This window comes from Oryza sativa, chromosome 5 (assembly GCF_034140825.1).
Source record: "Oryza sativa Japonica Group chromosome 5, ASM3414082v1".
NCBI classification, from domain to species: Eukaryota; Viridiplantae; Streptophyta; class Magnoliopsida; order Poales; family Poaceae; genus Oryza; species Oryza sativa.
Window position 1 is genome coordinate 28416849 of NC_089039.1, and position 26601 is coordinate 28443449.

General features: G+C 45.4%; 6 protein-coding genes, 1 long non-coding RNA gene and 1 other non-coding gene across 9 annotated transcripts; 4 read left to right on the forward strand and 4 right to left on the reverse strand.

Moving 5' to 3' along the window:
• Positions 1-120: 120 nt before the first annotated feature.
• Positions 121-5657, forward strand: LOC4339639 (aspartic proteinase oryzasin-1-like). Its single transcript, NM_001402635.1, has 14 exons — positions 121-177; positions 807-1172; positions 1282-1342; positions 2306-2400; positions 2492-2604; positions 2984-3152; positions 3225-3264; positions 3345-3409; positions 4033-4146; positions 4235-4299; positions 4475-4631; positions 4715-4834; positions 4995-5083; positions 5179-5657. Exons 2-14 carry the CDS (start codon positions 816-818, stop codon positions 5261-5263), a joined length of 1530 nt encoding a protein of 509 aa, NP_001389564.1. The 5' UTR covers positions 121-177; positions 807-815; the 3' UTR covers positions 5264-5657.
• Positions 5658-6709: 1052 nt separating this feature from the next.
• On the forward strand, positions 6710-9543 carry LOC107276051 (probable WRKY transcription factor 31). Its single transcript, XM_026025481.2, has 6 exons — positions 6710-7128; positions 7218-7325; positions 7532-7696; positions 7817-8284; positions 8371-8484; positions 8586-9543. Exons 1-6 carry the CDS (start codon positions 6784-6786, stop codon positions 9261-9263), a joined length of 1878 nt encoding a protein of 625 aa, XP_025881266.1. The 5' UTR covers positions 6710-6783; the 3' UTR covers positions 9264-9543.
• A 750-nt stretch (positions 9544-10293) lies between these two features.
• On the reverse strand, positions 10294-12994 carry wsl6 (white stripe leaf6). 2 transcript variants are annotated; one of them, NR_190284.1, is made up of 9 exons: positions 12559-12994; positions 12265-12410; positions 12026-12173; positions 11820-11933; positions 11608-11733; positions 11249-11347; positions 11061-11162; positions 10755-10835; positions 10294-10652 (listed from the first exon to the last, which is right to left on the reverse strand). NR_190284.1 is itself a non-coding variant. In NM_001428248.1 (9 exons), the coding sequence occupies exons 1-9, from the start codon at positions 12932-12934 to the stop codon at positions 10566-10568; spliced, it is 1272 nt and encodes a 423-aa protein (NP_001415177.1). In that variant the 5' UTR covers positions 12935-12994; the 3' UTR covers positions 10294-10565. The 2 variants fall into 2 exon arrangements, 1 of the variants encoding a protein (NP_001415177.1); NM_001428248.1 differs by having other exon boundaries at positions 12026-12166.
• A 237-nt stretch (positions 12995-13231) lies between these two features.
• On the forward strand, positions 13232-17769 carry LOC4339641 (uncharacterized). The gene is made up of 11 exons (XM_015783981.2): positions 13232-13841; positions 14203-14250; positions 14332-14487; positions 14582-14628; positions 14882-15044; positions 15143-15204; positions 15368-15551; positions 15641-15730; positions 16102-16235; positions 16353-16485; positions 16652-17769. Exons 1-11 carry the CDS (start codon positions 13368-13370, stop codon positions 17618-17620), a joined length of 2460 nt encoding a protein of 819 aa, XP_015639467.1. The 5' UTR covers positions 13232-13367; the 3' UTR covers positions 17621-17769.
• Positions 17770-18656: 887 nt separating this feature from the next.
• On the reverse strand, positions 18657-20403 carry LOC136356557 (uncharacterized). Its single transcript, XR_010741442.1, has 3 exons — positions 20196-20403; positions 19864-20109; positions 18657-19090 (listed from the first exon to the last, which is right to left on the reverse strand). It is a non-coding gene; the product is annotated as an uncharacterized lncRNA (long non-coding RNA).
• A 101-nt stretch (positions 20404-20504) lies between these two features.
• On the reverse strand, positions 20505-21973 carry LOC4339642 (uncharacterized). The gene is made up of 5 exons (XR_010741443.1): positions 21832-21973; positions 21458-21753; positions 20938-21205; positions 20711-20839; positions 20505-20644 (listed from the first exon to the last, which is right to left on the reverse strand). It is a non-coding gene; the product is annotated as an uncharacterized protein (transcript).
• Positions 21737-23327, forward strand: LOC107277348 (protein RADIALIS-like 3). The gene is made up of 2 exons (XM_015783987.3): positions 21737-22107; positions 23024-23327. The coding sequence occupies exon 1, from the start codon at positions 21849-21851 to the stop codon at positions 22104-22106; it is 258 nt and encodes an 85-aa protein (XP_015639473.1). The 5' UTR covers positions 21737-21848; the 3' UTR covers position 22107; positions 23024-23327.
• A 485-nt stretch (positions 23328-23812) lies between these two features.
• Positions 23813-24980, reverse strand: LOC136351165 (alkylbase DNA glycosidase-like protein mag2). Its single transcript, XM_066310616.1, has one exon. The coding sequence runs from the start codon at positions 24937-24939 to the stop codon at positions 24067-24069; it is 873 nt and encodes a 290-aa protein (XP_066166713.1). The 5' UTR covers positions 24940-24980; the 3' UTR covers positions 23813-24066.
• Between the last annotated feature and the right edge of the window lie 1621 nt (positions 24981-26601).

Here is a 26601-nt window from a genome sequence, read left to right on the forward strand (position 1 = left end):
TCCCACCCCACTCACCCCGATCCAACGGCTGAGCCGCAGCCCCAGGAGGATCGGACGGTTGGCAGCGCGCGCACGCCTCCTCGCCTCGCTTTATATGCACGCGCGGTCGCCTCCACCGCCCGTAGTGCTCGGCACGTCGGTTGTTGCTGTTGCTGCTGCTGCTCCTCCCGTTTTCCGGTGAGCTCTCGTGGACTCCGCTTGACTTGATGTGGGGGTGAATCTGTTTGATAGGTGGGGGGGATTTTGCGGTGTTCGTGTGAGTTTTGGTGTGGATCTGCTTGTTCCTGACTTCCTGTGTGTTTGAGGGTAATCTGGGTTATTTTTACGGGTTGTTTTTGGTGTTTTTTGAGGAGTTTTTTGGTCGGATGGGTGGTAGGTCTGGATGGATTGTTTTGGGGCAGCTTTGATCGGATTTTACCCTGGGTTGGATAACTGATCGGTGTTTTTCTGTTCGTGGTTTGGTGTTGATTTTTCGGTTAGTGCATCGGTGTTTTCTGTAACTGCTGCTCTCCGATTTTGAGTTTTATTTTTTTTCTGTTTTCCCCTTCAGTTCTAGCCTCGGTTCCATGGCTGAACCTTCGATTTGATTTTGTTTTTTTTTCTTATTTCGTGAGTTACTAATCTTCGATATTATCGACTAATTTCACTGTGTTTTAATCGTATCGTCAGTTAGAGAGTTGAGATCTAACAGTCGTTGTGTTCCAGTGTTTTCCCCATTTGGATTTTTCGATCTCATCACTCCTGACGAAAAATTTCTCATCGCCTTCTGTTTGGTTTGGTTTGGTTTTTCTCGCGATTTGCCGCAGATCGCAGCCATGGGAACCCGCAGCGTGGCCTTGGTGCTCCTCGCGGCCGTGCTGCTCCAAGCCCTCCTCCCCGCTTCGGCGGCGGAGGGTTTGGTGCGGATCGCGCTGAAGAAGCGCCCGATCGACGAGAACAGCCGCGTCGCCGCGCGACTCTCCGGCGAGGAAGGGGCGCGCCGGCTGGGCCTCCGCGGCGCCAACTCCCTTGGCGGCGGCGGGGGTGAGGGCGACATCGTGGCGCTGAAGAACTACATGAACGCGCAGTACTTCGGGGAGATTGGCGTCGGCACTCCGCCGCAGAAATTCACCGTCATCTTCGACACTGGCAGCTCCAACCTCTGGGTGCCGTCGGCCAAGTGCTACTTCTCGGTGAGTCCCTGTTCGATGCACTGGTCAAGGGGAATTCTCCCAAGAGTCTTGTTGCGATTGCGACCTGTGCTAATGGTGGATTTTTTTTTCCTTGTGGCGATTGATGCAGATTGCGTGCTTCTTCCACTCTCGCTACAAGTCCGGACAGTCGAGCACTTATCAGAAGAATGGTCCGTGCCTTAAAACTTTCCCCAACCGTGCTAGTTTATGTTGTGACTGTCTGCCTCTCTCAGTTTACTTGGATGCATTGACAACATCCTTTTTTGCTATTACTCGTATTTGCTCTATAGCTGGTGGCATATCTCATGTTGAAATTTGCCCTTTTAATCCAAAATTGGATGTAATTGAAAGAATCCTACGTGGTAGTTATTTGGATTTTGGTGTGAAAAAAAATAGCCTTGTTAGAAGAAGCAAAATTGGATTTAGTTAAAAGGATACTAGATGGTGTTATTTGGATTTTGGTGCAAATCAAATTAGGAGGTTGGTTTTATTCAAGTTAAAGTTTGTTTTAAAAAAATTCTCCTAAAAAGATAGATACTAGATTTGCATATATGCATTGAAAATTACATCTTCGCTTGGCGGTTATACTTTTAGTCCCTCTAAATTGTTCAATCATTTATGATGAAAAGGAAAATCATTTTATATCACAAAGTATTTATGATGAAAGGGGAAAAATATTCTGCATGGGTTTGAACAAAATACGTGGATTGGTGTAGCCTTAACATACTTGAAAAGGGTATGATGTTGATGTAGTGCCCACATGGTGTCGCTTGACATTAAAACGATATGCAGTCAGGATTGAGGAACATTGCTGACAATTTACTATCGCTGTCTGTGTTGACCACAATAATTCAGATGTACCATCCTATCTTCTAACTAGAAAGATGCATGGAAGTTTCTTACATTATTTCCAGCACTTGAAATTTTAGTGAAATATCATTAAAACATAACCACTTACTTTGCTGTGATATGAAATAAATGTTTTATTTCTTGGAAAGTGGTATATTCATATATTCTTACAGTAAATTTATTGATTTTCTTTTCATTTATTTCTAAATTTTAACCACCCTTTTGGTAGCTTAAGGAAAATTGTATGTTTGACAGTCCTGTTTTCTGTTGTTTCATCCCTCCAGGAAAACCAGCTGCCATTCAGTATGGCACTGGTTCAATTGCTGGGTTTTTCAGCGAGGATAGTGTTACAGTAGGTGATCTGGTTGTGAAAGATCAGGTCTGCACTATATATCTCGGTTAACTTACTGATTATTATCTCTGATCATATTGCCCCAAATATTTTTAACATTGTTGCTTCACCGCTTTAGGAATTCATTGAAGCTACCAAGGAGCCAGGTCTTACTTTCATGGTTGCAAAATTTGATGGCATTCTTGGGCTTGGATTTCAGGAAATATCCGTTGGAGATGCAGTACCTGTGTGGTAAGACAACCTGACTTACGTGATCTAAGTTTTTGATTTCTCACTGTGGTTCACAGTAGAAGAGAAGGTGCTCTTTTGCATATAGTGATTATATTTGTATGAATCTTCCACTATCTCTAACCACAGTTCATCTATGCACGATACATTTATAATGGTGAAGAATCCTAGATATTGACCTGCTGATTAACACAATAGGCTACCTTCATTCTGTTAAAACCACGTATCTCAAAATATTTGGCTGGTTGTTTTCTTGCATATTTCTGTTTTATTTTTCTCATTATATATATTTTGGCGCATTTGTCATGATAATTAGATTTTTCACGTATCATGCACATAATATAGCAGATCCATAGTCCCTAATGATATGTATAAATCACAGGTATAAGATGGTAGAGCAAGGTCTTGTCAGTGAGCCTGTTTTCTCCTTCTGGTTCAACCGTCATTCTGATGAAGGAGAAGGTGGTGAAATTGTGTTTGGAGGAATGGATCCTAGCCACTACAAGGGCAACCATACATATGTTCCAGTCTCTCAGAAGGGATATTGGCAGGTTGGTCCTGTTTCTGCTAAGTTCTGTAGTGTTTTCGACATTTGATGTAATGTTTGCATTGACTTTGTGCAGTTTGAGATGGGCGATGTCCTGATTGGAGGAAAGACCACAGGTACTGACTCTTGTTTTTCATATCCGATCTGTCTAAATGAGAAATAATCTTACACATCGTTACACCTTTGCTGCTATCAGGATTTTGTGCTAGCGGTTGTTCAGCTATAGCAGACTCTGGAACATCATTGCTTGCTGGCCCCACAGTACGTAATAAGCTTTTGTTTATACTTGTTTTTTTTTTATCATGATGGCCTACATTTTTCACAACAGTAATAAGCTTTGGAGATCTCTACTAAATTTCACATCTCAGTTTTATTTACTTCGAAGGAATTATCGTCTTAATAATGAGCCTTTTTGAACCCAACACATACTTGTAGGTTTTTTTTTTAGGTCCAAAATTTGCATACGGAACCTGTACAGGGTGCTTAACAAATATAATAATGCAGTACCCCAATCTATGTTCAGAAATATATTTCCTTTGTTTTTTTGCTCTGATTCTTGGATCACCTTTCGGAAGCTTCTAGCCATGTCTCGTCCTTTGTCCTATCATGTATTGTTTTGCATATATGAAGTGTTGTAAATGTAGCTGTACTGTAGCACAGTATTTATTATATCTAATTATTATCTAGAGATGAGTTGTGCTGCTCAATCAATTGACCCCCAATTCATCATATTACGCAAATGCATACACACAAAAGGAACACCTGTTGGGTCTAATGTGCAAAGGCTTTCCACACTCATCCCTACTCTTTATTGTCTTCATACTGTCTTGTTTGTTCTTACCAAGTTCCAATGAGTGGTTCACGAGTTAACACAATCATCGCAGGCCATAATCACTGAAATCAATGAGAAGATCGGTGCTACTGGGGTAGTCAGCCAAGAATGCAAGACAGTTGTTTCTCAATATGGACAACAGATCCTAGATCTGTTGCTTGCTGAGGTTTGTAATTTGCTTCAATTTTCTGGAAACAGCTTTTGTCAATTATATCTTTGATGAATTAAAACAACTTTCTGGGATTATGTTGCAGACACAGCCATCAAAAATCTGCTCTCAGGTTGGTCTGTGTACTTTTGATGGGAAGCATGGTGTTAGGTAAGAACTGCAAATGTTTTTCAAGTGTCTGAATCTGTAAAGTAGGATATTTTCGTTTTGACTCGATTAGCGATTTTGGTGTCAAGTGCTATATCAATTATGACTTATTTGAGATCGGATTCGTAGGCAATCTGTACTCACTCTCATTTCTTCTCCATGTGGTATGTAAACACAGTGCTGGAATTAAGAGCGTAGTAGATGATGAAGCTGGGGAATCGAATGGTCTCCAAAGTGGTCCCATGTGCAATGCCTGTGAGATGGCTGTTGTATGGATGCAGAACCAACTTGCACAGAACAAGACTCAGGATCTCATCTTGAACTACATTAATCAGGTGAGCTTAGTTAACTCCTGCTCTAGGGCCATTGTACTGGTAGGGATAGATTTTCCGTTGCTTAACTGTTATCAATTTTACAGCTCTGTGACAAGCTCCCAAGTCCAATGGGAGAATCATCTGTGGACTGTGGCAGCCTTGCATCCATGCCTGAGATTTCATTCACCATTGGAGGCAAAAAGTTTGCACTGAAGCCAGAAGAGGTGCGATGATTTCTTTATGGTTTCTCTTCTTTTTTTTCTTCCCTTGGGTGCATCTAGATTAGCTGAAAAGTTGGACACGCTTGCCGGCCCATCTAGTTTGTGTAGATATTTGACGCACTGGCTTGAGCACATAATTTACTCTCTTCTTTTGGTTGTGCAGTATATTCTGAAGGTTGGTGAAGGAGCTGCTGCCCAGTGCATCAGTGGATTCACAGCCATGGACATCCCTCCTCCCCGTGGTCCTCTCTGGTAAACTATGCATTTCCAAACCCTTGAATTAGCAGTGAAATAATTTCACTTCTTGTCATTTTTGATCTTTGACTGATGCACCCTACAATTTGCAGGATCCTGGGTGACGTTTTCATGGGTGCCTACCATACCGTGTTCGACTACGGCAAGATGAGGGTTGGCTTCGCGAAGTCGGCCTAAACGTGTTGTTGTCACGTTCCTAATGACGAGGTGGACGCATACGCCGAGAGAAGAAGACCGTAGCTTTTAACTAGCGTATTTATCCGGCGATGTGTGTATATATGCATGCTACATAACATGTTTATGTTTTCCAAGGCCTGAGATGGCGCCCGTCTATTTTAGCTTGGCAAGAATATCTCGGACCAGTCTCTGTTCGAATTCTCGTACTGATATGTGAACTTCTGATAACATGTGCACTGTGTTTTGTGACTGAATTGCTAGTCAGTCCGAAGGTTAATTATCCCATGGTTGATGTGAAGAGAGCCACCGGATTATTGCAGCTGTGATCACGTGGTTAAGCCTTAAAAGTGTGGTGGTTTCTTCAGCTAAATCTAATGTGGTGGTTTCTTCAGCTGAAGTCTTTTCACCTAAGTAACTCTTACTCTCTCCGTCCCACAATAAAAGAGATTTTTTTTCTTACAACATTCGACCACTCGTCTTATTTAATTTTTTATAATTGTGTTTAAAGTACTGTAGATAATAAAGTAATTCACAAATAAAATAAATAACAATTTCAAATTTTTTTTTAATAAGACGAGTGGTTAAACGTTACAAGAAAAACTCAAAATCCCTTTTATTATGGGACGGAGGGAGTACTAAAGCTTGTTAAGTTCCTCAAACCAGAATTACTCTGAAATTCAGACCAACTCCCTCATGAGCCGCCGGTACACCTGCAAAATTTGACTTCAAAACCCCTCAATTCCCTTATGTGCCGCCGAAACACCAGCAAAATTTGACTTCAAAACCACCAATATAAGTGATCCAACTGATATCAACCTTCAACATTCAAATTTGACTTCAAAACCACTGATATAAGTGATCCAACTGAGATCAACCTTCTTCCAACATTCTCAGGCGACTGACAAAGCTGGTCAAGTAACCACCGAAAATAGACACACCCTCTTTTTTTAGAAAGAATCCGTTGCTGGACGCTAGCAATGGCAGCAGGACTCTCCATCCAATCCAATTCATAAACAAAATAAAAAAAAATCTAGTAAAAGAAGTTGTCAACGGCAGTCTCTCCTCCATCCCCCTCTCCGATCTCTCTGCCCAGATCACGACTCGCTCGCGATGCAAGTCCGCAAACGGTTGCCGGATCAAGCATGGACTCTCTCTCTCTCTCCACGAAACCGTCAGACCCGATCGCCTCCTCTGACCTTAGACTTGCTTAGACGCCGCGCGCATGCAGCCAAGCTGCGAGCTGCGATGCTGCGAGCTTCATCCATTCCCATCCATGGCGCTCGCGTCGCTTGTGGTGTCCACGCATCCTCAGCTTAACCCCCCCTCTCTCTCTGGTCAATGGTCACCAACACTGCCTAGAATGATGGACTCAGCTCCAATCTCATCCCGCCACGTGTCCCCCGTCTCGTCGTTATATATATACACACTACGCCCTCGCCTTGGCCTGGTCGTCTACTCTCCCTCCCACCGCTCGTCTGTCACCGCCGCGCGCGACGCGACGGCGAGGTGTGTGTGTGAGAATGGAGTCCTACGTGGGTGTCAAGGGGAAGAATGTCGTCGGGGGCGGCGACGTCGGCAGGGAGATGCCGGTGGCGCCACCGTCGTCGTCGTCGGCGGCGGTAGGGATGGTGGAGTTCCCGGCGGCGGCGGCGGGGCTGGGGTACGCCGGGATGACGGCGAAGGAGGCCGGGGGTGGTTACCAGGAGAGGAGGGTGGTGGTCGGCGAGATGGACTTCTTCAAGACGGCGGAGAAGCGTGGGGAGAGGAAGGAGCCGCCGCCGGCGACGGCGACGGCGGCGGCGAGTGGACACGCCGGTGCCTCGCCGGATGACCTCAGCCTCAACAAGGACGACCTCACCATCAATGTAACGGATCAGTTGATGCGTGATGGTTTGAGAGATTTTTTTTTCTTGGTTGATGCGTGGTTTAATTTCGTGATCTTGTTGCGTCGCAGATGGGATTGCTCGTCGGCCGGAGGAGGAACAGCGGCAGCGAGGAATCCATCGTCGACGATGGCGGCGTCTCCTCCAACGACGAGGAGCACCGCGAGGCCAAAGCTGCGGTGAGCAAACAGCAGCAAAATCAATAGGATCTCTCTGTGTTTATAAATTCGCTTTTGAATTTCTGAATGCGAGGAGGAGAGATCGGTCTAGTGACCGTTTGCCGTTTTCTTCATCATCAGAAATTCTAGTTAGTGTAAACCGGAGAACAACAAAAATTGTTGTTGCCATGATCTGATCATAATTTTCTCTCGGAATTTATGATCAGCTGGCAGTAACCAAAGCTGAGATTGGGCGGCTGAGTGAGGAGAACAAGAGGCTCAAGAACATGCTGAGCAACGTGACCACGAAATACAACTCTCTCCAGATGCAGTTCGTCACACTGATGCAGCAGAGGAGATCAGTCCTAGCCGCTCCGATCCACCAGCAAGAGGTAATTAAGAAAAAAGAACAAATCATAATTATTACCATGCAAGATTCAAGATCGCTCATGGCAGCAATGCTCAAGATCGCTCATGTGGTGTAATTCATCGACGATTTGTATGATCGGCAGCTGCTTGATCCGGAGAAGAAGGAGCAAGAGGGGAGCCAGCAGCAGCAGCAGCAGCTGATCCCGAGGCAGTTCATCAGCCTCGGCTCCGCGTCGCTGCAGCCCGACGTCGAGGCGCCGCACTCCGTCGTCGTCGTCGGCGGCGATGTCTGCGCGCCGTCGTCGAGCAACCCCGACGCGGCGGTGCCGGCGATGATGCCGTTGCCGCATTTCGACCACCACAACCACCACCACCCCATCCATGGTGGAAGGGAGAGGGGGAGCAGCCCGGCGGAGGCCGACCACCACCGCCACCATCAGCAAGAGCAGCCGCCGCCGCCGCCGCAGCAGCAGCAGCAGTTGCCGCCGAGCTGGCTTCCCGCCGACAAGGTGCCCAGGTTCCTCCCCGGCAAGGGGCCCGAGCCCGTCCCGGAGGCCGCCACCATGCGCAAGGCCCGCGTCTCCGTTCGAGCTCGCTCCGATGCACCCATGGTGTGTGTGTGTGTGTGCTCGATCATGTTCCATATGCAGCTAGTGTTCTTCTTCTTCGCATGGATGTTTGATATGGTGATGTGCAGATCAGCGATGGGTGCCAATGGAGGAAGTACGGGCAGAAGATGGCGAAGGGAAACCCTTGCCCGCGCGCGTACTACCGGTGCACCATGGCCGCCGGCTGCCCGGTGCGGAAGCAGGTGTGTGTGCAAGATCGCCGGAGCGTACGAGCGTGTTTGATTTGCTGTGTCGTCGTCGTCGTCAATGGCGCGTTCGCTGATGTGCGGCCATGGTTTTGCAGGTCCAGAGGTGCGCGGAGGACAGGACGGTGCTGATAACGACGTACGAGGGGAACCACAACCACCCGCTGCCGCCGGCGGCGATGGCGATGGCGTCGACCACGGCGGCGGCGGCGTCCATGCTGCTGTCGGGCTCCATGCCGAGCGCGGACGGCAGCCTCATGGCCGGGTCCAACTTCCTGGCGCGCGCCGTGCTGCCGTGCTCGTCCACCGTCGCCACCATCTCGGCGTCGGCGCCGTTCCCGACGGTCACGCTCGACCTCACGCAGACGGCGCCGCCGCCGCCGCCGGCGTCGTCGACGCAGCCGCAGCCGCCGCGCCCGGAGCCCGCGCAGCTCCAGGCGGCGCTCGCCGAGGCCGCGCGGCCGGTGGCGCTGCCCCAGCTGTTCGGGCAGAAGCTCTACGACCAGTCCAAGCTCTCCGCCGTGCAGGCCGTGGCCGGCACCAAGGGCTCCGACGGCGGCGCGCTCGCCGACACGGTGAACGCCGCGACGGCCGCGATCGCGTCGGACCCAAACTTCACCGCCGTGCTCGCCGCCGCGCTGACGTCGTACATAGGCAGTAGAAGCGGCAGCGGCGGCGCCGGCGCCGGCGGGAGCAGCGGCACGGTGCAGCCGCTGATGAGCGGCGGCGGCGATAGCTGTAGTAGAGACGACAAGATAGGAGAGCAAAACAGCTAAAAACTTGATTCGCTAGCTGCAATTTTTTTGCTTGCTTCAAGTTTCGTTTGATTTTTGCTCGTACGTAATTTTTCTTTTTCTTTCAACAAAATTAGTTTGAATTACACAATTTGGAGTAGTTTTGATGTTTTTTTTTTCTCCGTCAGTCTCCTCGTGGATGGAGACAGAAATTTTGGTCCGTGTCACATACGGAGTACAAATTTTTGCTGAATTTTATGTCAGCAACTTGGAGTAACAAATTTTGTGGGAGCCTAATTAAAGGGTGACCATTTTGTGTGAATTTGGACTTTGAATTGGTTAGTTGGTCGCACGCAGCGCAAGGCGTGGAGTCAATTTCGTGGCTACGTTGCCTCACATAGAGCTGAGTCACGCTCTGACATTTTTATGGTCGTCTCTGAATCGCGAGAAGAATAATGGCTGATCTCGTCACACTGCTGACTTGTTGGGCTTACAAATTCGTGCCATCACGAACTGACCATCCTGTGGTAGGAGTATTCAACAAAAACAGGGACTAAAATTTAGCCCCACTTTAATCCCTCCAACCAAACACCACCTAAGAATCAGTACTTTAATGTGAACAGTATTAGTCAAATGATAAATTTTGGATAGTCCATACAGAGCTAAGCAGGGCAAAGCACACCAGTTTTGATCGAAATATTAGTTCAAAAGAAATGGAAAAAAATCATATCCACAAGCATTGCCATATGAGGTACCGTATGTCTGAATTGGCCTTTTAGAAGGAAAAAGGCAGGAGCTCTGCAATTTATAGATTCAGGTAGTATAAAGCCATCACATTACAGGTTTAGGGTGATGGCCACTTAAGCAAAATGCTTTCAAAGGAGATGCTAGTCTATGAAATTGAAAGCCAGATCACGCTGATTTATGTCTTGTATCACCAAAGCCGCCGTCTACATGTTGATGAACATATTCAAAAACTTTACATTTTTCTCAAGCCAAATGTCCCATCAGGCTATAAGTGCCCCAGTATTTTCTTTTCTCTTCTCCTTGGGTTTTATCTCGCAAAAGGATTGCCTCCAATCAGCTACTAGTACTGACTTGGCTTTCAACCATCCAATGATACAGACCAGAACTATGTTTCTTTCTATTAGAAACATCAGTTTCATGATACAACAGATGTACATCTATGCAATAATAGAGTGGGCACACAAAATTTTGTGGAGATACCTCACTAATTACCGAGCTAATTCGACCTTCACTCATCACCTCAATCATAAACAAAGCTAACAGAAAAAAAAAGGTAAATTACTCCTAGCTGTGACAGCCTGCATAACAATCTGATGGTCATAGTGCTTGAATCTCCCCTCCATAGCCATAACGCTTCAAAAGAAGTTCATCCTGCCGCCAGTTTTCCTTCACCTTGACCATTATCTGTCCAATATATAGTATATTTGATATTAGGAAACTGCTCAGAACAAATCCTCAAGGTAGATCAAAATTTCACAGCCTCCAAACAAAGGAAGCAGTTACTACCTCAAGATAGACCTTCTTTTGTAGGAAATCCTCGATATCAAGTCTTGATGCTGTTGCTAGCATCTTGATTGCTTTTCCATCCTGCAGTTGCCAAACATGTTACAAAAATATATCCCACTAAAGCAATGCAAATAAGATGATTTCATGAAACTGCTTCATTCTACCCAAATATGCACCCCAAGTTATGGTATTTTCCTTAGCTATACTCAATGTTAACTTGAAAAAGATTAAACTTAACTGATTTCGTAACCATAAAATCCTGAAATATTCAGGCGCACAAAGGTACTGTTTTACTATTTTTTTTACCTTCCCAAGTATAATGCTTCTTTGTGATTCCTTCTCAACGAGTATCTCAACTTGAATAAAATCCTTGGCTGTAGGTCTGCTCTTGTAACTTATGACATTAACCTGTCATAAACAAAGTCGCACATCTGACACATGCTGGCAGAAAAATGCCGCACAAAATTGATAGGTGCAAGCACCAGAAGATATACCTGACAAGCATATGGAATTTCTTGACGATACTGAAGAAAAATCTTTTCTCTCACTATTTCCCCCACAAAAAATCTCTCAGGGTGCTCACTAGCTATGTCCTGGAACGAGAATCACATGAACAAATATATTTGATATCTTGTAGTATCAGTATTTATTGGCTGCAGTTAAACATCAAAGCAAGCACTGGATATCGTGAGTAGCACTATCTAAAGAACAAACATGATGCTATGGAAAAGACATATTATAGTCACACTATGGCTATCTGGTTTTACATGAGTACAGAAAAATTTGTGCCAAAGATGAAGAAACACTTGCAGAAATAGAATAAGAAAAAAAAATTCATCTAATACACCAATACCTTTGGATAGTAAGCAGGCCCCAGAGGGAGCTTTGATAATATCCACTCCTTGATATCATCCACTCCATGCCCAAATTTAGCACTTATAGGTATGACGTCATCAGCATTAGTGAATTTTTGATACCACTGTGAAAATCGTAGCCAGTAAATCAATTACATCGAAGTAGAGGGAAAAACAAAACCATCTCCAAATTTTTGTAACGATATTTTACCTCAAGTTTCTTTGCAATTTCTCCTGGCTTTATGAGATCTTTCTTGTTTAATACCAACAGTACTGGAAGCTCAGTATCTTTGTTCCCCACACCTTCTTCCAGTATTTCATCAATCTAAAAGGTACAAATGTCAGAATTTTAGATTGTATATTGGCATAATAATTTTTTTTTCATAATTCAGTCATCTCTTTCCTATGTTGCAATACCTTTTCAGGCATTTTGCAAGCATCAACAACAACAAGCACACAATCTGCACTGCCAACGGCACTCCTAACATTCTTCATCATCATTGTGTCTAGCTTATGCATTTCCTTTTTGATGACACCTGGCGTGTCATAAAGTATTATCTGCAAACTAAATGATAACTCAGATTAGCAGTGAGAAATTAACATTTCCCCCTTTCATAGTCTATAATCCTAAAGCTTTAGAAACTAAAAGGTGATACCTGGTATTCTGGTTCAGAACATATACCAAGAATGCGATGCCGTGTGGTTTGCGGTTTGTCTGTCACAATTGAAAGTTTCTGACCAACAATTTGGTTAATTAGGGTGCTCTTTCCAACATTTGGCTTTCCTAATACAGCAACATAACCTGTGCAAACACATGGTATATCAATATTACAACAACATGAAAAAATATTCATCTGCAGAATAGTTTCATTTGGAGATCATAAACTAAAAAGGCTGTTATTTCAGAATCGAAATGAAGAGGTGAATTTCACAGAAGCTAGAAGCCTCACCGCTGCGGTGGTTGGCACAATGAGAGGTGCCTAGCTCCTCCGACTCGTACTCGTCGAGCAGACACAGGCTCCGGTCCGGCTTCTCGATGAGCTCCAGACGCGGCCTCGTCGTCACCACTGCAGCCTCCTCCTCTTGCCATCCTTCCGCTTCTTCCTCCGCTTCTTCCCACTCTTCCTCTTCCTCCTCCTCCATTGCCAAGGAAGCCATACTCCCACCGGATACAACAACCCCAACCCTGCGCTCCAACCTCGAGGAGCGGATGCGGCTTCTTCGGGCCGCACACGGAGAGAAACAAGGCATCGGCGGCGGCTGGAGAGCTCTACAGGGGAGACGAGGCGGCGGCGCGACGAGCCGCAGCGCGAGGCCTAGCTCCATGGCTGTCGCAAGCGAGAGCTCCTCGGCTTGGGAGTGTGGCTCGCCGCAGCAGAAGGGGATAAGAGGGATTATGACATGTGGGTCCCGGGCCCACATGTCATAGACACACGAGTGGCAAATAGTGAAATGCGAGATGATACCGCCTATTTGCCACTCGTTTTTCTTCTCTTGGGCCGGCCCAATAAACGACGAAACGTTTTTCTTCTCTTGGGCTGGCCCAAAACGAGAAAGGACCGGCCCAACAAAGCCCATGGAGACCTCACCGCCATTACTAGCAAAGCCCGCGACAAAACGACCAACCGCTCGAGCAAAGCCTCCAAAACCCTAGCGCTCTCTCTCTCTCCCCCCCCACCCTCCCTTCGCCTATAGCTGAGGCGGCGGCTCGTCGGCGGCGGCGGCGGCGGAGGAGGAGGAGGAGGAGGAGGAGGCAGCAATGGGGAAGACGAAGGGGAAGCAGCGGCAGGACAAGTTCTACCACCTCGCCAAGGAGCAGGGGTACCGGAGCCGCGCGGCCTTCAAGCTGCTCCAGCTCGACGCGCGGTTCCGCTTCCTGCCGACGGCGCGCGCGGTGCTCGACCTCTGCGCGGCGCCCGGGGGATGGGTCCAGGTGGCCGTCAACCACGCGCCCGTGGGGGCCTTCGTCGTCGGCGTCGACCTCGTCCCCATCCGCCCCATCCGCGGCGCGCACTCCCTCACGGAGGACATCACCACCACCAAGTGCCGCGCCGCCGTGCGGAGGCTCATGGACTCCAACGGCGTCGCCGCGTTCGACGTCGTGCTCCACGACGGGTCCCCCAACGTCGGTGGCGCGTGGGCGCAGGAGGCCACCGCGCAATCGTCGCTCGTCATCGACGCCGTGCGCCTCGCCACCATGTTCCTCGCCCCCAAGGGTGCCTTCATCACTAAGGTAATTATTTATCCACAAATCCGCTCCTTTTAGGCGTAGTTGTTGCATTGTTGAATGGTCTTAGCTACTGCTTACATTAGCAGTTGGGAGTGATGCATTTTTCTTACCGAGGTTAAAAACTCAAAAACTTTATATGCTCTGTATATGCGATTAAAAAATTGTTCTACAGATTGTGATGAATAATTTTTAGTTTCGTAGGAAAGTGTTATGTAGTCCCTCTCGTATTGTAACAGGCTAGTGCAATTATTAGTTCATAGAGGTTGAGAACGATGCTATTAGTTCCCTCAGACAAAATTTCTCTAATGGGTGTTCCTGTATTTTCTGTAGCCCTCCTTAACCAGCTGTTCCTTGTCTTCTACAGGTTTTCAGGTCTCAGGATTACAACGCTATTATGTACTGTCTTAAACAGGTGCATATTACTCTAAGGTTTGATTACATTTTTCTTTTTCTAAATGTAGTTTCTTGATGTATCAAATATATCTGCATGCAGTTATTTGAGAAGGTTGAAGTCACTAAACCTACTGCAAGTCGTTCTACGTCTGCAGAAATTTATATTATCTGTCTGAGATATAAAGCTCCTGCAAAGATTCAGCCAGAACTTTTGGATATAAAGCATTTGTTCAGTGTGGATCCAGATCCTAAAAAGGCATGTTGAAACATTTATCCTACTTATATTCTTGGTTTCTCATCTTTTCTGTGCTAGCATCCATTTGATGTTTTGAATTTTACGGCTTCTACAGGTTAGGGATCCTCTCAAGCCGGACAGACAGAAGAGGAACCGTGATGGGTAGGCTATCCCTATTACATCATCTCTGGATCTTGCCTACTAATTTTGGTTAATTCTATTTTTTCGTCTTAGCATACACTTCAATACAATGCTGGCCTGATTCCCAACTTTCAATTGTGTAATCATTTACTCTTGACCCTAACTACCAAAATAGTATTTTTCCAGGATTTATAGCTTTAAATTTCCACTTGTATAGATGTCAGTTTTGTGGCAATATAGCATTTTGAATTTCTACATTGCACAATTTATGCAGATACGAAGAAGGAAATACAACATTGCGAAAAGTTGGTCTGGCTTCAGATTTTATATGGTCTGAGGGCCAAACGCCCCTAGAGTTTCTTGGTTCTTTTAATGCAATTTCATTTGATGACCCAGCATCTCTTCCTATCAAGAACCATGAGCTTACTACAGATGAGGTAGTGGACTAATGCCTTTCCTCCGTATGCTGGCTGATATATTGTCTTCTATATTGAATAGTCATATTGATGGCTGCATATTGTTTGCTGTGTGACAGATAAAAGCTCTTTGTGAGGATTTGTATGTACTGGACAAAAACAGCTTCAAGCATATCTTGAAGTAAGTAGTTTACCACATGAGGGTGATTACTGATGTATTTTATTGCACAGATTAATTCTGTTGAGTTTAAGTGGTTATGGTTATCTATGTGTATAAGTTGGGATATTCAGAGCTTAGTCTTGTCAATATCATGAATGAAACTAATTTTGTATGATGCTGTTAGATGGCGGATACGCATACGGAAAGCACTATCATCTTCTGAAGTCACTAAAAAAACTGATGATACTGCGGTGGAAGTCAATGTCAAGGATGATGACCAACTTCTACAGGAAATGGAAGAATTGACGAGTGTCATTGATAGAAAGAAGAAGAGAGAAAAGAAGCGTCAATCAAAGCGCCGTGCAAAGGTATATCAGTCATGAGATATAGATGCTGCCATTGCCAAATGGGTGGTTAATTTGAGTTATGTGCTAATACACTGGTCTTTTCGTTCCAGGATAAAGCACGCAAAGCAACAGGAATGCAAATAGATGCTACAGGAGATAATTACGGCGATCCTGATTTGTTTTCTATAAGTGCTATCAAGGTTCATGCTGTTTCTGTAGTCATATCCTGTGTGGTTCTTAAGTATTTAGTACTAATATTTGTTTAAAATCATAGGACAGGTGTTCATTTGCATGGCTATAATTTTCCTGAATTTGAAAGTGTGCTTCTTTTCTTTGCACTTGAAATATGCAACGTTCGTGCTCCTCAGTAAAGTTTCACTTTTATTGATCTCTCCATGCGACAATTTCTTAGTGTGGTAGCCTTTATCAGTATTCACAAACTTAGTAAATTGATTTTCGTTATGTTACGCTTTCTCAAAGTTACTTTCCCAGTATGAGCTGTATAGTCTACACTTGTCTTGTGTAATACTTACTATCATCTAAATAGATAGTTTGTGTCATTTTTCTGTAGGGCGGAAAAGAACTCCAAGCTATTGAATCGGCTGAGCTTAATGTAGAAGATGCCCAAGGAGATAGTGAGAATGAGGATATTCAAACTCGTGAATACTCTGATGAGGAAATGGATTCTGACGAAGAACAGCAGAGGTAAATTTCGAAATTAACACTCAATAAAACATACAATAAGCCGGTCATAAATTTTTACAGGTTTTATAATTTTACCGCAATCCCAAAAATGTGTAACATGGTAATCTTCCCAACCAGGTATGATGCCCAACTTGAGGAAATGCTTGATGAAGCTTATGAGCGTTATGTAACTAAAAAGGGTGGTGAAGTGAAACAAGAACGCAAGCGTGCAAAACGAGTAAATACTGATGCTGATGAAGAATTATTAGAGGTAATCTCTGACACATGGATCTTGTCTCAACCAAATGACAATTGCATCTTTCGGTCTCTCTGCATGCAATTGGGGTAGTTAATTATGCCAATTTACACACTGCCCTTTATATAACTAGATTGCATGGGTGGTAATAGTTGTTATCCTTATGGTCTGAACTTAATAGGGAGGTGAAGATGACGGTGACGATGTTGACATGGATCAAGGTTCTGATGAAGAGCAAGATCAAGAGACCAATCCCCTTTTATTATCCCTAGATGCAGAGAAACCAACAAAAGAGCAGATGATGGAGCAGTGGTTCAGCCAGGATGTATTCACAGAAGCAGGAACAGGTGTGGTTGAGCAGAGTGATAGTGAAGATGAAAGAGAGCAGCTAACTAGGATTGCAAAAAAGAAGGCGGATTCTGGAAAGAAGGAAAAGTCTGCTAAAGCAAAACACTTGCAACAGGACGATTTTGAGATTGTGCCAGCAGAACCAGTCCGAACTGAAGATGACTCATCTTCATCTTCTGATGAGTCTGATGAACTAGATGAGGACCTCGACGATGACACAAAAGCTGAAGTACTAGCCTATGCAAGGAAGATGTTGAGGAAGAAACAGAGAGAGCAGATACTTGACGACGCTTACAACAAGTACATGTTTGACGACGAGGGTTTACCTAAATGGTTTGCTGAGGATGAAAAGAGGCATAACCAGCCTATGAAGCCTGTAACAAAAGAGGAGGTAGCTGCCATGAGGGCTCAGTTCAAGGAGATCGATGCTCGGCCAGCCAAGAAGGTCGCTGAGGCTAAGGCTCGGAAGAAGCGCGTCGCCATGAAGAAGCTGGATAAGGCGCGCCAGAAGGCAGATGCCATCGCAGATCAAAACGACATAAACGAGCAGTCAAAGAGGAAGATGATCGACAGGATTTACAAGAAGGCGATTCCAAAGAAGCCCCAGAAGGAGTACGTTGTCGCAAAGAAGGGCGTTCAGGTGAGGGCTGGCAAAGGGAAGATACTGGTGGATAAGCGTATGAAGAAGGACAAGAGGGCCAGCAAAGTGAAGGGTGGCAAAGGAGCTAAGGGCAAGGGGAAGAAGGGCGGCGGCCAGAAAGGCGGTATGCGAGGGAAAGCTGGGAGGAAAGCCCAAAACTGAGTAGCAATAGAGCATGACTGAATTTTCTACTGAATTTTTGTTCAGTGGCTCTACTGCTCAATTTTTGTTTACTTATAACTTACCGAATTCATATGTACGGAATTTTTAAATGCGTGAATTATCAGTTGTCTCGTCAGATTATATTTTCAGTCCCATCGTTTTTTAAGCCTACAACTGATTATAACCTGTAACGCTTAAATAATTTCTGGGGGGAACTTTTATACGTGTTCTTAGGAACTTAAAATCACAATGCTGAAATTAGCAACTTAATCCAACTTTGAAAAAACGATAGAGGTGTTTGTGTCATAAAATTTGTGATCCATTCAGTTCCACTAATCCATTCAGAGCCTGCACTGGCATTGCTGCATGTTGTAGCGTTTGGGAATCAGCGGGAGTGGAACCCACGCGCGTTTCCTTGTCAAGGGAAAAGAAAGAGGAGCGGCGCTTTGCCTTTGAATCCCGGGGCACGGCGATGCAGATTCCCATTCCTCAAGTTGGCGCCGATCGATCAGCCTTAGGATCGAATCCGAATCCCCAGCTTTGCGCTGCAAAGATTTGGAATCCGGCCGTCGCAGTGACGGCCACTGAGCTGAATCCCGAGCTGCTACTTGACGATTAGAGCAAGAATAATACTAGTGAGCTGCTACTTGACGATTAGGATCAAGTGGCTGGCAGGAATGATAGTATGATACCGACTAATGATGGCTCACAGCTCAGGGAATAATAATGTCTCAGGTGTTTGTTTAATTTGGGGATTAAAATGCATTTTAGTTAGCACTATTTGGCAGATACTGAAGATGCTGCAATGTTTAAGGGGTTTAATACTATGATTAAGGGAGAAGTTGACCGTGTTATTCAGGCTGGTGCATCTTCTGAAGTTTCAACGTCAGGCAAGGAATTCCAAGAACCAAACATCTCTGTAGATCAAAAGCAGACGGTACAGGATAATGTAATCTGCGCAGATATGCCTTCTTTTCTGTCCCTTTTCATCTGAAGGCAATACTGTAGTCAATCCAGAATCTGCAATTCTGCTTGATGCTAATAAACAATTTCCCAATTGAAATGTTTGTTCTTTTTCTTTTTAAAAGAAAAAACTAGATCAGTTGAATTATTTCAACCCTCATGCGTGACAGATTGACAATGATAAGCACAGTTTGGACTTTGGACCAACATGAAAAGCAAACGAGAACTCAGGCTGCAAATCCAAAATCAGCAGAAATCCTTCCAGAATGCATGAGAAAAGCTTTGCACAGCATGTCAATTCACTAGCCAGCATCTCCCAGAAAGCATTTGCTCGGATGGTTCAAAATATCAGAGGGAATCCTGCATCTTTCCGATGGCTTTATGCAGATATGATTCCCAGAGAGAGATCTCCGGTGGCCTGGTCCATGCTGCAGGAAGGAATCAAAGATGCTGCTTGCAAGCACTTGCTGCTCTCCAATGGCCATTTGCATCCGATGGACCAGGATCCTACACGACACAGTTCATCACGAGAAATGCCATGCCAGGCCTTTGGAAAGGTCAATCAGGCCCAAATCAGATCTTCATAAACAGGGGGAAAAGAAAAAAAAATACAGAAATACGATGCAAATTCCATGACCCTATGAGCAAACGGCAAGCCAGGAACAAGATGGCATGTCGTCAAATTCACTTTCCAGAGTCATTGGAGATGGAAAAGATACACACATAGATATATATTCTTTGGGTCCCCAAAGGGTATTTTCCACTTCACTGGCTGCTTATCTTCCTTTGGAATATGTTCTTTGGATAGTAGCAGTAAAGTGGATGGCTGGCTGGGATCGCGCAAAACGCGTCCATTGTAAAGAATGGATGTTCTTAGCCCACATCCTGCTATTCTCCAACGAATTACATATCCAAACAGTGCATGCATGAGCAATTGTTTCTAATACCTTCTGAACCACAATTAGAAATTCGGCACCATGTTGAGAGAGATTTGTGAGGTGGATTCATACACCAGCAGATTCACCGCCTAGCCACCATGGGCGGCTGCCCAGCCTCGTCAGCGAATGTTCTACTGAATTTTTTGCATGTTTTTCAAGGATTGGGATACCATTTCCACAGCAAATATTAGCTATAGTTAGGTATGTCCGGGCTCTAATTTTTTCTGGATCCACCACTGGATTTATAGGCTATCAGCCTATCATATCAAGGATTGGAATAACAGGATCATAGATCTTTCAAAGAAAAAAAAGAACACTGAATAATGGGTTCGGTTTGCGCACCTTTGCAGTTCTGAATTCTGAAGAAGCACACCTTCGGCGCACCTTGCAGGGCACAGGCACAGCCTATTGGTTGATGCTCACACGTTACAAGCTCACTGCTCTGCATCTGCAGCCTCTGCTCTCATGCATCGATCGAACCTGCACTGCACCATGTCAGGCTGATGGCTGACACATCACCATTCACAGAGATGCTTTCATTCGTGATGTCAGCAGCATCCATGGATTCCATGCTGCCACGCCAGAATTCTGTATGCATGACATAACCATGATTCAGAAATAGGGTTTATTAATGAAACAAAGTGTTTAAGGACAAGATAGCATGCATGTTTTACATGGACCATAGAACATATGCAGATGTAGTACTGTAGTCCCCCCCTCTTCCTTCCAAGGCCATGGCAACAGCCTACAGGTAATAGACTGATAATGGCAACTACTAGGTCCAGGGGTGATGCTCAAGAAAGCCTTTGCTTTGGCACATATTCTTCCGATCTTTCATGCATGCATGGGCCATGCCTGTAGCCCAGACAAAAACAACTTCAGCTGCACAAAAGGTTAGGCTAAATTGTTTGCAAACCAAGCTGTCAGTGTGCATAAAACAGAAGTTAAACACTGGAATTAGACTAGCTTGGTAGGCAAGCTGCTACTTAGAGGGGAGACAAAGCAAGATATACAAGATCACTGAAGGCTTCATAAGCTTATACTTGGAGAGCAAGGCCAGCTGCTTGCTAAGCAGGAAGGAATTCATGGCAAAGACGCATGTATCCGGATGACTGTGCGATCTCTGCAGGATGACAAAACAGCTACGTGATAAAATCTTGATGGATCCATAGATTCGTTGGCGCTTTACCTTGATGTTACTATCCTTTAGATCTGATCACTTTGATGTTACCCCCTTTCTTTTCTCTGCCTCTTTCTGATGCTGTTTTTAGCTTCACCGTTGCTTCAGTGCTCCAGTTCGAGCAAACACAGGACAAAACTGGAGAATGGAAGCTTGATCAGAAAACGAACCAAACATGGGAATTTATATCTCACTTTTTTCACTGATAGGTTGTGGTAAAGTCTGGCCACCTTTACCTTCCATTGAATGCAAACGCGCCTGCGCGTGCTCAGCACAAGATATTGCTTTGTCTTCTTCTCAGAAAGTGTAAAGAACATGAGGCAATTTCACCATGCTAATGCTTGGGGGATACTATGACAAAATGGCACATCCAAGTGCTGTGTTGCTGTCGAAAGATGCACTCCATGCCATGCGTGCATAGTAGTGATGAACAGTTGTTAGCTCTGCATGCAGCATGATGCCTCGATGACTGGAACGCTCGGCGCATGGATCCGAGAGAAGCAGCTGCATGCAAAAAACAAAAACGATCGGCGTTTGTCAGTATAAGGATTGAGACATCGGGATGCCCAGCTACATGCCAGGTCAGCTCCTTCTCAGCTGAGTGACACATATACTGCAGCTCCAGAATATTTAACTTCTATCTTCAGCACCAGAAAGTTCACCACAAAAATTTTCAATGTTCAGGCATGCCAATGTGCAGCCATGAGCCACACTAACATCAAGATGTAATCTTTACCAGAAGCTCATCAAAGTTACCATGTTAGGCATCATGCACCATAGTCTCGATCGATTAGGCTGCTATTTTTTTTGCCGGGAGATTAGGCTGCTATAGAACACAGCCAATACTATCAACTGCTGTAATTGGCATTTTCCATCACACGCTGTCTGTGTCCCTTTGCTCCAAAATCTGCGAACCTTATTCTCCTCGGCCACCTTTAATGCACAGCCATTATTCCATACAGCTTACAGCTCATACACACAACAGCACCCAAGGCCCCAGGCCCTATAAATAGCCGACCTTGCAACACTGAAAGCACAAACCACCAGAGCTTCTGAAAGAGCAAGAACATTCAGAGCTAAGACACAGCAAGATCTTTAGCATTAGAGCTTTCAGTAGTTCAGTGTCTTACCAAGGCCACTCTTGAAGATGTCTGGGTCCCGGAGCTCCTCCCCCAACTCGAAGTCTGAGTGGAGCAGGAAGGAGAACAAGATGTTCGAGGAGGCGCTCGCCTACTACGGCGAGGACACGCCCAACCGGTGGGACAAGGTGGCCAGCGCCATGGGAGGCATCAAGTCCGCTGAGGAGATCCGCTGCCACTACGAAGACCTCACCGATGACGTCAAGACGATCGAGTCCGGGCGAGTGCAGTTCCCCAAGTACAAGACGCAGGGATACTGGACCTGAGGTAAAAAAAAAAAAAAAAAAAAACCATGCATGCCACCTCTCAACCAAACCTGAGCTGCAAAAAAGAAAAAAGATAACTTGCCTCCAATAAGTTTTCAGAATTACAGTCGAGTAGAAGCATGGTAGTCATAACTAAGTCAGTGATTGTTTACAAGCTTACTAAATGCAATGATGAAGAATAGACCATGTATATTTGGCTGTTTATAGATGGTTCATGGTTTAACTTGAAGATACAACATGCAGGGTTTAGTACTTTATATTCTTTCCATGTTGCCACCATGCATGACTGGCATCATAAGCATACTTAGACAAAGAGTCAGTAATTTATGAGTGTCTTTGTAATCTGACGCCCTCTAATCACGTGGGATCTAATCCTAGCGCTATCAGAATAATACCTTCCAAAAGAAAAGCTTTGGTCTTAGAGAAGTACAGTCTACCTCGTGCTTCCAGCTTACAGCCGACATGCACTTCTCATAGTCCTTTACAAGTCACAGCTAAGTGCCAAAAGGTTGATCTCCCATGCTTTTTGAGAGGGTGCTGGTGGGTATGCTTTGAGTGGGTTCTTGTTCTTGTTGTTTTGTTTTCTTTTTGAGTTGGCAATTTTGCAATCGCAACACTTTACAAATATAAAAGGCAGCTGGTTGCAAGCTAGAGTTTGCAATGAGATCAACAAAAGTACATCATACAAGTTTAAAAAAAGCGAAAGTACTAGGTCTATTTTGCTAGTCTTGGTTGAGTTCCAAACTCTTTCCGTACCTATCAGCCTAACTTGATGTCTAGTTGAACAAAGCAACCAAAAGAGAGAAAAGAAGCAGCTCTCTCCTATCAGGCATCCAAAAGCAATATATAGTTCATCTGAGTAAAGTTTTTTGAGCTCCGATAAACTTACAGTACATTATATTTTTCCTTTTTCCCAGGATGAACCATTGGAAGCTCCGATAGACAGAAGATGAAGTTGTATAAACTAGATCCCTAAGAAAGACTTGCTCTAGGAGGAACCAAATTAAGTAATCCAGCATTGCTTAGAGAATAAAGGAAGAGAAGGGGTGTGTATGCATATAGTATTGGGTTATGAGCAAGGTTAAGTCCCCATGCTGTTGTAGATTCTCGTCTACATTCGTCAACTGCAGTATTCATTAACTCTGTGAACTAAATTATGAAGTAACATTGTGATGTAAACTCATGTGTTTGTCCAATTATAAAATGTTATGTTCGATTGCATTCTGTTGCCCCAAATCACTAAATTTGATGGACGCTATGTTCAATCTTAAATTTCTGAGCTTTAAAACGTTAAAGAAATACAGAATCATTGCCACCACTGCTTTCGTTTTCAAATGTCGGTCTCAAAAAGGAGAAGTCACTGAATTGTCTTCAAGAACAACAGAAAGAACCTAATGCCAGAATGATCTACATCCAAGCCCACCAATGTTCACTGTTAAGAATCACTCATTACTGTAGGGTAGAATCAAGAACGGTAGTTACAAACTCACAGGACTAGCTAGAAACAAACATTTCTGAAAACATTCTTGTCATGTTTCTGCTGACTGTATACTCAACTACTATAACTACTGAACAAGGGTTTGCATCCACTGGTCTCTGCCGAGACGACGATATCTCATACCATTTCTGACCACAAAATTTGCCATCTTGATCACAGTATCAGCAGACAGCAGTACCAATATCATTTGTAATTAGTAACACAAAACTGGCCTACAAATTTACCAGAGCTCACATACCAAACGAAGATACAATAATGCAAAAGTAGTAACATTCAATTTGAGCATATTCAGAATTCCGATTGCAACTTTGCAAGAACCATAGTGTGAGCATAGTCACACACACACGCAGCACTACACTAATCCGGGTAAGTAGAATCTAACACACTGCCATCTAAATTTGACAGCTTGGGGACAACAATTCTGAGGCACACCATCAACAAATTACATGGTACAGTACATACCTAGCAACTCGATGGCAAAGTGGCAATGGCATTGCTCTTCGCCTTCTTGGCCGCGGCGCCCTTGCTCTCCATGAGGCGCCACATGTACCACGCGCCCACCGACCGGTACGGCCTCCACCGCTCACACAGCGCCGCCATCTCCTCCGGCTTCGGCAGCGCCGGCAGCCCGTACAGCTCCTGCACGCCCTTGCGCACGCCGAGGTCGCCGGATGGCAGCACATCGGGGCGGTGCAGCGAGAAGATCATGAACATGTGGACCGTCCACTCGCCGACGCCCTTCACCTTGGTGAGCTCCGCGAGGAGCGCCGCCTCGTCCATTGCGGCCACGGCGGACTCCGAGAGCTCCCCGGCCGCGAACCTGCCGGCGAGGTCGTGGAGGTAGGCCGCCTTGCGGGCGGAGACGCCGATGGCGCGGAGGTCGGCGGCGGAGAGGGCGAGCACCGCAGCGGGGTTGACCACCGCGGCATCGGGATCAGCGGCGGCGGGGATGAGCGCGAGGAAGCGAGCGTAGATGGCGGCGGCGGCGGAGGGAGCGAGCTGCTGGTGGAGGATGGAGTGCGCGAGGGAGTGGAAGGCGGGGCGGGAAGGGGACGAGATGAAGGCCGGGGCGCCGGTGGAGGAGATGACCTCGGAGAGGAGCGGGTCCGCGGTGCGGAGGTGCGAGAGCGCCGCCGCGAGCTCCCCCGGCGAGGACAGCGGCGGTGGCGATAGTACGGCTGTTGTTGTTGTGGCGACGGATTTCCCTTTGGCGGGTGTGCTCTTGACGATCTTGCGGGAGCGGAAGGAGATCTTACCGGCGGTGATGTCCGCTGCGCCTGCGCCGCCGCCGCCGCCGGAGGGGCGGGGAGTCGCCGCCGCTCTGGTCTTGACCATTGCAAAGGTTGGGTGTTGGAGACGAGACGGCGTGGATTACTGGACCGTGGAGGGAAGCAGTTGGCCGTTTTGTCGGGTGGTCCCTTGAGGCCCATTTATCACTCGCGTGGGCCCACCCGTCCTCCTCGCGTGACGGGCCGTGATCTGGGCCCATAAAAAGGCTAAGCAACGGCCCGTAACTCGGAACGGGAGTACGTACCAAAAAGGTTAGCCGTCAGTGTCACTGCTAGGTGGGTCCTACCATTTGATGGAGAAATGCCTAAGCAAAATCTTTACTCCGATTCGCATCCGCCGTTTAGGCTTCATCGGGCGGCCCCCATCTCGCGACGGGATTCAGGGAAACCTGCGCTAGATGAGATCGGCGGCGAGATGGTGGCCTCGCCGGTGAGGCGGTGACGGAGACAGCGGCGAATCCACTCGCATAGTTGCATGAGCATATATTTCTACTGTTATCTGATGGTAACAAGTGAACCTTATCTTATTTAAAAATTTGTTTAGAACATATTTGACATTTCGTCTTATTCAAAAACTTTTATAAAATATGTAAAATTATATGTATACATATAAGTATATTTAACAATGAATCAAATGGTAGAAAAAAAATCAATAATTATTTAATTTTTTTAATAAGACGAACGGTCAAACATATTTTAAAAAATCAATAACGTTAAATATTTATAAACAGATGGAGTATTCAGTTTCATTCTGCTGGTTTTCTAGTGGCATCTAAAATTTACTCTGGATGCAGATCTCAGATGTGATCATTGCTTTGGTCTTTCATTGGCAACCAGACAGCTGACAACTTATGATAACCGTTCTATGTTTCAGCAAGGCGATTTTCGGTTTTACCAACTGATTAGTGATTACACTACACATGAAACTGAGAAAAGCATCCGGATTCAAATTGAACATAGTATTCCTGTTGCTCACTTCGGATCTGGCGACCCTTCTGCCACCCATCGGCAGCTTGGTAGTAGTGAAGCTAAAGTTTGTTGGATTTTTGCCACGCTGAGTGCATGTTTCTTGTCAGCATTACAGCTGCAAGTTGAGACCTCGTGTTCGTCCAGCTGGGTTCCAGTCCAGGAGCAGCATCGCAGCATGCTCTCGCCACAGACAACCAGAATGCATGGAAGCAACTAGCCAACGACCACGAGGCAAAGCAGCAAGATATGATGATGATCTGTACTTACAACAGCATATGGTGTGCAACTGTGCATTCCATGTTTGTTTATTTCAAGCCCAAAAAAAGAGAATGGTATAGAAGAAAGTAATAGCTATATCAATCTAGAATTGGATTAGATATATCTCGATATTATGAATCTGGATAAAAACCTAATATTAGATTGGACACATCTTATTACTATGAATCTGAACAAAAGCTTATCTAGATTCGTAGTTATGTCCAATCTAATTATAAATTATTAGAAATTAATGTGTTCAAAGATAATAATAGAAAGGTCATGAGCTTAACTAGAATGAACTGATTGTTTGTACATATATGTAGTACAGGTGGTCGGATCAGGGTGAATGACAAAATGGTCCACATGCAACAGTTACAGAAAAAGAAGAAGCCTATGTTCTATTTCTGTTTCAGTTCAGACAAAATCAGAGTAGCCTCCTTATGTGTCACTGACAGTGGGCCCCACAGGAGACCAACGAACA

Coding starts and splice junctions, on each gene's coding strand:
- LOC136351165 (XM_066310616.1), bottom strand. CDS start 24,939: ATGGTCAAGACCAGAGCGGCGGCGACTCCCCGCCCCTCCGGCGGCGGC.
- wsl6 (NM_001428248.1), bottom strand. CDS start 12,934: ATGGAGCTAGGCCTCGCGCTGCGGCTCGTCGCGCCGCCGCCTCGTCTC. Junction 11,163..11,248: donor AAATTCCATATGCTTGTCAG/GTATATCTTCTG, acceptor TGTTTATGACAG/GTTAATGTCATAAGTTACAA. Junction 10,836..11,060: donor GAAGCATTATACTTGGGAAG/GTAAAAAAAATA, acceptor TGGCAACTGCAG/GATGGAAAAGCAATCAAGAT.
- LOC4339641 (XM_015783981.2), top strand. CDS start 13,368: ATGGGGAAGACGAAGGGGAAGCAGCGGCAGGACAAGTTCTACCACCTC. Junction 14,488..14,581: donor TGGATCCAGATCCTAAAAAG/GCATGTTGAAAC, acceptor CGGCTTCTACAG/GTTAGGGATCCTCTCAAGCC. Junction 14,629..14,881: donor CAGAAGAGGAACCGTGATGG/GTAGGCTATCCC, acceptor CAATTTATGCAG/ATACGAAGAAGGAAATACAA.
- LOC4339639 (NM_001402635.1), top strand. CDS start 816: ATGGGAACCCGCAGCGTGGCCTTGGTGCTCCTCGCGGCCGTGCTGCTC. Junction 3,265..3,344: donor GATTGGAGGAAAGACCACAG/GTACTGACTCTT, acceptor TGCTGCTATCAG/GATTTTGTGCTAGCGGTTGT. Junction 4,835..4,994: donor TTGCACTGAAGCCAGAAGAG/GTGCGATGATTT, acceptor TTGGTTGTGCAG/TATATTCTGAAGGTTGGTGA.
- LOC107277348 (XM_015783987.3), top strand. CDS start 21,849: ATGTCTGGGTCCCGGAGCTCCTCCCCCAACTCGAAGTCTGAGTGGAGC.
- LOC107276051 (XM_026025481.2), top strand. CDS start 6,784: ATGGAGTCCTACGTGGGTGTCAAGGGGAAGAATGTCGTCGGGGGCGGC. Junction 7,129..7,217: donor AGGACGACCTCACCATCAAT/GTAACGGATCAG, acceptor GTTGCGTCGCAG/ATGGGATTGCTCGTCGGCCG. Junction 7,326..7,531: donor ACCGCGAGGCCAAAGCTGCG/GTGAGCAAACAG, acceptor ATTTATGATCAG/CTGGCAGTAACCAAAGCTGA.